The sequence below is a fragment of the Cebus imitator genome, unplaced genomic scaffold, assembly GCF_001604975.1.
Source record: "Cebus imitator isolate Cc_AM_T3 unplaced genomic scaffold, Cebus_imitator-1.0 Scaffold62, whole genome shotgun sequence".
NCBI classification, from domain to species: Eukaryota; Metazoa; Chordata; class Mammalia; order Primates; family Cebidae; genus Cebus; species Cebus imitator.
The window spans coordinates 3,053,831-3,064,199 of NW_016107377.1; the positions used below are offsets into that span (position 1 = coordinate 3,053,831).

At 34.9% G+C, this 10,369-nt stretch overlaps 1 protein-coding gene across 1 annotated transcript in view; it reads left to right on the forward strand.

Annotated features, from left to right (window-relative positions):
* Window positions 1–9,561, forward strand: part of RC3H1 (ring finger and CCCH-type domains 1) — a 93,459-nt gene extending 83,898 nt beyond the window's left edge. The window contains exons 20-21 of the mRNA XM_017529911.2: window positions 1–56; window positions 1,901–9,561. Coding sequence (XP_017385400.1) covers window positions 1–56; window positions 1,901–2,051 — 207 coding nt within the window. The 3' untranslated portion in view covers window positions 2,052–9,561. The remainder of the gene's footprint in view (window positions 57–1,900) is intronic.
* The last annotated feature ends 808 nt before the right edge of the window (window positions 9,562–10,369 follow it).

Below are 10,369 nucleotides of genomic sequence, written 5' to 3' on the forward strand. Positions count from 1 at the left end.
GGACAACCAGAACTACAAAACAAGGTTCCGACTGAGGATCTTACATTGACATTCAGGTAAAGAAAAGGAGATTTTCTAAAAAAAATTTTTTAAATTAAAAAAAAAAATTAATGATGATACCACAGTAAAAAGATAATAAATAAAAAAAAGAAAAGGAGATTTTCAAGCCATATTAAATAACACAAAAAAGAGAAATTATTATATTATCCATATCAGAAGTACCCTCGTAAATATTTTATTCTCAAAATATCATTATTCTGTGTACATTAAGAATATTTTTTGCATAAGTCTGGAGTTACAAAACTTAGAACAGACCCAAGGTTAAATTGTCTGTTAATACCTAACAAAGAAAAATTTCTGGTTATGTTTCCATCTTCCCCATGTTTTTAAATTTATTTCAAACACAGCCTTATATCTTTACATTAAAAAGTATTATATGCTCAACGTTAAAAAAAAGAAAACACAAAAAATAACTCCCCATTTTAAATATGTTATAAAAAATAAGCTTTAGGAAATGGAAAGTTTTAGAAAAGGGCAAATTTTAAAATTGCCCATAATTCCAATAGGTGGCGACAACCCTTGTTACCATTTTGTTGTATTATCTTTCCAGTCTTTTTAAAGTGTGTGGACATTTAGCCTCTTGCTAGTTTTACAAACCCAGCACTCCACGTGCCTGGTTTTTAATTCAGTCTATTCTTGTTTTGTTTTTGAGACGGAGTCTCGCTCTGTCACCCAGGCTGGAGTGCAGTGACGTGATGTTGGCTCACTGCAACCTCCGCTTCCCGGGTTCAGGAGATTCTCCTGCCTCAGCCTCCCGAGTAGCTGGGATTAAAGGCGCCCACCACCACACCTGGCTAATTTTTGTATTTTTAGTAGAGACAGGATTTCCCCATGTTGGTCTCAAACTCCACCCGCCGTGGCCTCCCAAAATGCTGGGACTACGGGCATGAGCCACCGTGCCCAGCAAATTTAGCCTAGTCTGTATCCTCCAGTATTATTATGCAGCTATGGGATGATACATATCAACTACCATGAACAACCTACAATAAACAGCATTACAATTAATGCTTTGTTTTCATATCTTAAATTATTTTCTAAGGATATTTTGAGGCTTTGGAATGCATAGTCCTAAATTGCCCTCCTGACAATATATAACAAAAATTTCTAATGCTTTCAGGCTTGGGTTTTGACTATTTTTAATTTGTGTATTATCTTGGATTCATTTTTTTTTTTTTTTTTTTTATTTTTTTTTTTTTGAGACAAAATCTCACTCAATTACCCAGGCTGGAGAACAGTGGTACAATCTTGGCTCACTACAGCCACTGCCTCTCAGGTTCAAGCAATTCTTGTGCCTCTGCCTCCCAAGTAGGTGGAATTATAGGCATGTAACACTAGGCTAATTTTTGTATTTTTAGTAGAGACAGGGTTTCACCATGTTGGCCAGGCTGGTCTCCAACTTCTGAGCTCAAGTGATCCACCTGCCTTGGCCTCCCGAAGTGCTGAGATGACAGACACGAGCCCAAAATTATTTCTTAAACTAGCAAACCTGCTAAATCAGGCATCAGTACTTTTTCTTAAAGGCCAGGTAGTAAGTATTTTGAGGTACGGGCCTTACAGTCTTTGTCACAATTCTCAACTCTGCTCTGTGGTTTGAAAGCAGTGTATAGTATGTTAAACAAATGAGCAGGCTATATTCTAATAAAACTTTAGTTAGAAAAATACATACCTGGCTGGCTAGCTTTAGTTTGCTAACCGTGTGCTAAAACATGGATAAGGGGCTGTAGATTAAAATTTGGAAACCATTTATATATTTTTTTATCATGCTAAATGATGTGCCCTATTGGTTTTATTGTACTAATCATTTTTTCTCTCCTTTTTCAAAATTTTGAAATGTCAACAGTGATGTACCAAATGGATCAGCCTTGACACAAGAGAATATCAGCCTCCTATCAAACAAGACCAGCTCTCTGAACCTATCAGAGGACCCTGAGGGAGGTGGGGATAATAATGACTCCCAGAGATCAGGAGTTACTCCCAGTTCTGCTCCTTAAAATATGAAGAGTCCTACTTTTATCTTCTGCTCCTAATCAGTTTGTCGGCCATAGGGGTAGGAGAACGGATAACTTCTAAACTTTTTCTCTTAAGAGCAGTCAGAGAAATCCAGGAAATTCACCAGAGGCAATGTGCACAAACACCACTACTAAAAACACACCCTGCACATAGTTCACATTAATGCATTTTTTTAATTTAAAGAAAAAGAAAATTAGCAGTATCTGCAAGCAATTCAGATTAAATTTGTTTTTGTTCTGTGAATGAACTTTATTTTAATAACTTTGGACGCCTTGGATCCAGGGCTTTAAAAAAAAAAGATATTATATATACACTCTGTTTGATTAATTGTATGATCTTAATGAAGTAGGTTTTTCTTGTATTTTGGTATTATTACATACCCAGTGTATAATTCCTTACCCCCAATCCTTATCAGTTCTCACCACCCCATAAACTTAAAACAGACCAAAAACGTCAGCTTTTGGAGAATTCTGCGATGCTTGAGAAACAGACAGTAATAGACTGAGTTATTAGAAAATGTGCAGCAAACCAACTTTTCCCAGAGCTGTTATTTGGAATTCTTTATCCCTGTCTAGATCACTAGTTTCATTGGATAGGAATGCTTTTCTTGACATTGAAACTTTTGTTTGATTGTTCAGGAAGGTTTTATTTTTTTTTATTTTAACTTTTCAGAGAGAGAATTACCAATTTTTGAAGTCCTTATTTTCATATTAAGGATCATTTGCATTCTCTTAATATAATTAGAAAGCTGATTCAGTGTTCAGTTGTTTAATTAGATTTAAACGGTGATTAAGAATGACTGTAACTTATTAGTACTGAAAATACATGTTTGGTGTTTTGCCTGCATTCAGCTCATGGTTGGAAATTTGGAGCAGTGCTTTTCAAATTAAACTTTTGCTGAAATCATAGGATGCTCAAAAACAAGGACAATCAACTATATTTTAAAACTGCAACACTTCATTTGAACTTAAAATGAATAGAGCCACATTATTTCAATAGATGTTTTTGTTTTACTTGTAAACTGATTTCGTCTTAAGGATAGTTTATGAATTGATTACTTGTTATCCAGAATCATTAGTATAAGTAGGTAGGAAATAGTTTGAAGTCATTTTTCATAGATTTTGCTGCCCACTATTGAAAATGTTTCTTCATGAAAATGTTGAAAAGAGTTAAGGATTTTTTGTTTTTATTTAATTCTGCTGCACATATTCTGATGCCATGTGTCTGTGCTTAACTACGACCCTGTAAAACATGTTTAGTGGGGGCTGTTTGATAGAGTTGCCCTCTCCATCCCTCTATTTGCCCAATTTTTTCAGTTTCCCTTTCTGGATTATACTACTAAATTAGAAAGCACTGGTTATGTAATAAGTTACTGCATTGCTTTGGTTGGGTAAAAACAAGAGTTTATATTTTTCTTGTTTCTTATTTTCTTAACCCTTAACTCCTGCTGAGGTCATAACAACCTCAGTCTAAGCTCTGTGTCCATCATACTGTTAACTTAAACAAATGGGTGGTGGGGGCGGGAAGGGTAATACAGTCCTGCCATTGCCTACCAGTAGGAGAGTCCAAACAGAACACTCTTTTGAGTAGCAATTATTTAATTTGCCCAGTCAAGGCACCGTGTTTATATACTATTTCACATTGAATTTGATTATGCCCTACAGACCTGGCTGGTCAAGGATTTGATATACACATATTGGCTTGGGATTCGAGCTTTCTTTTTTATTTAAATAAAAATTTATATATATATTATATATATACATATATACATAGCTATATCTGTATATATATTGGGTATGTTTTAAGGATTTTTTCGCATGAGCGCAGCTGTTGCGATAAATTGACCGATTGGGAAGTGGTAGAAGCACTGAATGAAGATGAGGCATTTTTTTTTCAGTTGACTTATGCATTTTTCTTTCTTTCTTTCTTTTTTAAAAAATGCTTTTGACGTTTTATTTTATTATTATTATTATTTTTTGATTTTGTTTGCTTTTTGACTTTCACTTAAAACCCTTTCACATTTACACTTTAAATGCCTATTGTTTATTGGGAGAAGGAAAGAAATTTATGTATGTCTGACATAGTCCCAAGGTTTTTCATTTATCTGCATAACTGTAAAAGGCAACATTATCGGCCTCCAACCTTCTTTTTTTTTGAGACAAGAGTGTCACTCTGTTGCCAGGCTGGAGTGCAATGGCGTGATATCAGCTAACTGCAACCTCTACCTCCTGGGTTCAAGCGATTCTCCTGCCTTAGCCTTCTGAGTAGCTGGGATTATAGGCACATGCCATCGCACCCAGCTAATTTTTGTATTCCAACCTTCTTATAGGCAGATTTGGATCAATTTACTTCTCCTTTGAATATGTTAGATCATCCTAAATTTTAGAAGCAATTGATTCACTTTGATTCACTTTGGAATTCAGAATGATTCTTGTATTAGAAGATAATTTGTGGGTATTGATTTCTGTTTAAGTTTACGATAAAAGTAAAGATTGAATTGGGGTAGCAATTGAAACCCCTAATAGCTCAATTTCTGTTATTCTTGTTCTTATTTCCTTTAAATATTCTTGTTCTTGTCTTTTACCATTTTGATTCTGTGAAGTAGGCAGGAACAGGGATTAGTCTATACAGTATTCCTGTTCTGAACAAAACCAGAAAGTCACTGTATAAACTTGACTTAAAATAGTATCTTTCTCTTTTCATGTACTTTCATTTAGGAGGAGAAAAAGTCTCTTCAATTGCAACCCAAATTCAAAAGGTACCCCTCCTTGGCCCTACACTCTAGAGCTAATCTGGTTGGGTAGCAAATCACAAGAATGGTATATTATCCCATTGTGCCTACAATGTATTTTAAATTAGTCATTCTGCCTTACCTAATGGAAATTCTTGCAACTTTCCTAGTGCTCATCAATGGTTTTAGGAATTCACGAACAGCCCCAAAATTTGGGGGTTTTTTCCCTTTCCTTTTTTCTGTGATATCATGAGCCTGTAAGGACAAGTGGCATATTTGGGCATAACTGCTTGACTTTGTAACTACTTTTCTAAAATCAAAATCTGAAAGGTATCCATTCCTTCTGGCTTTTAAATTTTTTTTTCAAGAGACAAAGATTAAACCAGATATGAAATACAGTTTCTATGCTTTCTACTTATTAAAATATTAGTTTCTTCTAAATATTACTTTATTTGTATTTCACTAAATTCAAAAGCAAAAATTGGCCATCTGAAACGAACAATTCTGAATAGGTTAAGTTAGGAGTAATAAGCATTGTGTTCACTCATTTATAGGTAAGGGAATTTTATTTATAGTGAGAATTATAAAAGTACTTTGACTTACTCTTTTTTTCAAGGAGTCTCTAGAAAAGGGTAGAAGAACAGAAAATAAGACACCTAGATTCAATTTCTGTTTTATGTGTAGCTCTTTTGCATAATTTACACATAATATTGTCACAAGATAAGTCCAATAGCTGTCCTGTCTTGGATAATTCAGAGGCTGAAGTGACCAAAGATCCATTACTTATTACTTTTCTAATTAAAAGTTAGCATAAATTTCTAGTAATATTATTCTAGGTATTGATAAGACACTATTCCTAATGCCAACGACAAATATTCAACTACTCAGAATGTATTTTAAAAATGGTTTAGTACAGCATTAATGTTGGTGTCTCCTTGCTCCCATCTTATTTCCCTTCCCTTCCATTCTTTCCCATGTATTTCTTTTGCCTGAAAGACAGAATATTGGTATGATTCTCATTTGCTACTTTGAGTATAAAACTTCATCAGACTTTCCAGAGTTCTTCAGGGATGGAGCTCAAAGTTTACATTTTTCCATAAATGTCTTTTTTTCTTGACCTTTTTCCACCCTGTAATTTCCCCTTGACTTACCCAATGCCCTCCCCAATCTGCAACAGTGACAGTTTGCTGCCTCAAAACAGAGCATTCAAATGAATTCGCTTAGCCAATAACTTCTGTGAAGTTGCCTTTTCTAATGGTGTTATTACTCAGTGATGCACAAATGTGGTATTTGCCCTACTGGTAGGCAAACAAAGGTCTGGTTAAGAATGGTAACCTGCTGTTTTCTTTAAAGGAGAGCCAAAGACTTGTGCTTTACTCTGTTTTGGTTTTGGGGGAAGTAGTAGCCATTTTGATCGTGAAACCTTTTAGTATTTGTGAGTTGATTGTACTGTGTAAGTAGATTTATCTAAAGTTAACTGTTAAAGTTAGCTAGCCTTATAAAATGTAAAAGTAATGAAAATTCATCAGTTTCTCTAAACCAGTGAATATCATCTTTTATAATATTGTGTGTAAGCATTTGTGCCCACCCCAACTTCTGTTATCACTGTGGTCAAGTCATGGGTCTGAGTAAAATAATTCTTGAGTATGTGACTGGTGAGAAATAACTACTATAGTCAGTACATGTACAAATTGTTAAAATTAAAGAAAAATTATTTTCACTAAAAAGAAAAAGCATTTGTCTCAGTAAAGAAGTATTCAGTTTACACAGCTCCTTGGAAACCCACTCAGAAAAAAAGAAAAAGAAGTATTTAGTTGCTGTCACTTATATACAAATGGTGGTGGGTAGCAGTCTCACCATTTTTCTACTCTCTTTTTGCTCGTTTTAAAGAATTGAGTAAATGTTTTACATGTAAAATCTGTCTGTAAAAAGCACCTGTAACGATTATATGTCATTGAAAGGAATGGGGAAGTTACTTTTTAGGAGAGATTAATAACCTATCTGGAAATTTAGGGACTACAGTGTTTACTTAGATTTTTCCCCCTGCAAAGAGTCTAAGTGTGTTAAATTTTTAATTGATGATAAGGTGATTTCTTCCCCTGAAAAATCTGCCTATCCTTTTAAGAAAAATTAGAGCTACTAAACTAAAGCAAATTTTACTTTCATCATTAGCTCTTGAACAAGCAAGAAGTCTACTACTGTCATTATTTTACCAGAGTGCCCACCTTTCTACCTTGGACAGCTATGATTTTTATATTTATTTGTAGCTTCAGCTCAGGTTTATGAAATTTTCCTGCTGAAATGACTTACTGGGAGTTGTAGATTGATGATAGTTACTATTAAAAAATTTCTCAATTTAGCTTTTCTGAGCCACTTCAAAAAGAAAGCTGTTTTGTCAAAAGGTAGTATTAATTGTAGTAAGCACATCTTAAGATTTGAATTTTTAAGATTCGGTTCTGTGTTCACTAAAGATCTTTTCACAAGTAACAGATTATAATCGATAAGTAATACTAGCTATAGTACTAATAAAGAATAAGAAACTATCACCACCAGGAATAAATAACACCTTTTTATAATAAATGTGTTCCTAAAAGGTATGTTTTCAATACTGCACTGAACAAAGTGGGTAAAGTGCCCTTTGAAATCCTGTTGTAATAAAGGAGCTTACCTCACCACTGGAATCCTTGTTTTCAGAGCCTCTGGATTTTCAGCCAAACACTGAATTCCTCCTAAACTTTATCCCTGAACAAAACATCACTAGAGAACAAACTTTATTTTCACAAGAAAATAAGGCACAATAAGGGGGAAGAGCTTAAACCTCAAGATAATATTGTGTCCAAAAGTGTGTAGTTAGAAAAATAAAATCCTGTGGAGTTTGTTATCCTCATGTTTATTTTATACTAGATGATTTGTTTCCTTGTATTGAGGTCTTACTGTTTCAGATTGGTTTTGGTTTTTGTTTCTGTTCTAACTCTAAGCAGACAGAGCTCACAAGTCTTTGGCATCCGTTTTAGGTTGTACACTCAGAGTCATCTTATAACTGGAAACTGTCAGGTGGTCCCCACCCCAATGAGTGTATGAAAGGGTCAAGAAAAGGATGGAAACAAACTATTGGATGGATAATTGGTTGCTGGGTGTTTTTTTGTTTTTTTGTTTTTTTTTTGGCCTCTTTTTTAAAAATCACCATTTATTAGTGTGATCTCTCTCCATTGATTGGCTGTCATTCTCCTAATAGCTGAACTACCCGATAAAATAGTTCTCTGATTTAAAGGCATTTAGCTTTTGCTTATGGTTTTTACATCCTCTGTTCAACTAAGACACTGTCCTGAGAGATACTTTTTCCAGATGGATCGTTGCCTAAATTTTCACACTTCTCCCCTGTTCATCCTTTTTTCTCTTCCCACTTCCTGGGAATAAAAGGAACTTTTTTTTTTTTAAATGGTCCATAGGCCTCATTATCTTTCTTTATAATTACTCTATGACTTCTTGGTACAAGAACAATGGAAAAAGTGAATTAAGGTAATGAACAAAACCTTTTACCCACTTAAACATTTTCCAGTTTTGAGATTCCTCTTCGTGTGTGTGGTCTCTTCCCCTTGTTACCCCTGCTGCCCTTTTGCTCTGACTTTGGTAATTTGGTCTTTAGGCTCATACCAGTCTCCCCGAGACATTCTGCAGTCATTATCACCTTTTTGGGTGGATTTTATTTGTTTTATTTTTATTTTTTATTTTTTTTTAATAACTTCTTAACATTGGTGCATATTTGCTTGGGATAGAGCTTGTGTAATTTACCAATCGTATTGATTGTAAGTGATTGTGCCCTGCAGAGGTATATTTAACAAGACAAAAATAATCTAGGTTAATAAAGGAGCCCATGAGATTTGAGTCAGGTTATAAGTGACTTTATGAAATCACTTACAGTTTTGGCTAGAATTTATATCTCCTTTTATAAGTCAGTGGTAGACACACCATTTTTTAAAGTTTTCTTGCATTTTTGTTTGTTTTTTTATTGCCTCAGCTCCCTATTGTTTCTTGCCTGCCTCCACCCACGTGTTCAGGAAAAAAAAAAAAAATTGAGACTTAACATGACAGCTGATTTTTTTAATTGCTGAATTTTGTGAAATTTTACTTTTTCCAAGTGTTTCCAACTTTAAAGAGGGAAGTGAAGACAAATAGGTTGGAATGGCGAAGACGAATGGGTTGGAATTTCACAAGCTGTGAATAATTCCTTAGGATCTGGCAAACTGTGAAGTCTTACTGAAGACATTATCTCCTGAGAGTTCTTTTGGAGTAGGAAAAAGAACCCTATTTGAAATGGAGCGTTTTTCTCTTGTTTTTAATCTGTTTAATATTTCTGATTTTTAAGCAGCTTTCAAAACAAGTGTGGTGGAAAAAAAGGAATAGTAGGAAAATATTTAGGGCAGCAGAACTTTGGTCTAAATAAGTACATGTTCCCACTTGTTGCTGATTTTTTAGAGTACTAGTGCCATCTTTTTCAATTTTGTATTATTTGTGTGCATGTTTATATCAAAGATGCCCATTTTGTTAAAATGCTATTTCTTTATTACCTTGGAAACTGACTCAGCCTCATGTTGCTCCTAATTAGTGTTTAAGGCTCCCATGAGTTGCAGATAAAAGGATTTATTTTAACAAGTAGAAGGAGGTGATTCACCTTTTGGATTGTAAATATATGAAAGTGTCTACAAGGTCTTTATCTGCTTTCTGTCAGCATTTATATTAAATGATAAATTAATGAGGAACGTGTGTCATCTTTTTTGTAAATTAGTCTGTGCCATCTTATTCTAACCTGTAGAGCACTTTCTTACACCTTTTTAATGGAGGGGATTTTTTTAAGTGAAAAATAAATAGCTAATCTGCACAAGCAGACACATCCTTGGAGTAGCCAGTTTTGTGTGGACATCATAGAAATTAGTCCAGTCTTAAATAAGCTACAGATTCCTTCATTTGTCACACAGTGATTACACATTAGTGAGGGTAGTGGTTCTGAGATACTAGCATCAAGTCAGTGAGACTCCATGGCTAACGCTCAATGTCTTGGTTTTTATGGCTTCTCTGAAAATTAGGATTATCTTTATGGTTTAGCAAAATGGACTTGTCATGGTAACTGCCTGATCCAAAATGGTTTTTTGTCCTTCCATTCTTATTTTTTGTTGTTTTTGAGATGGAGTCTTGCTCTGTCATCCAGGCTGGAGTACAGTGGTGAAATCTTGGTTCACTGCAACCTCCGCTTTCCAGATTCAAGCAATTCTCCTGCCTTAGCCTCCCGAGTAGCTGGGACTATTGGCCTGCGCCACCATGCCCAGATAATTTTTGTATTTTTAGTAGAGATGGGGTTTCACCATGTTGGTCAGGCTGGTCTGGAACTCTTGACGTCAAGCAATCCGCCTGCCTCGGCCTCTCAAAGTGTTGGGATTATAGGCTTGAGCCACCGCTCCCAGCCTTGTCTTTCCATTCTTCTCCTGATTGTCCTGAAATCCCTACCTGTTAGTCATTCCTGACAGTTAGTGGATAAATGTAAGTTTGTCTAACAGAGACCATACATTAGTC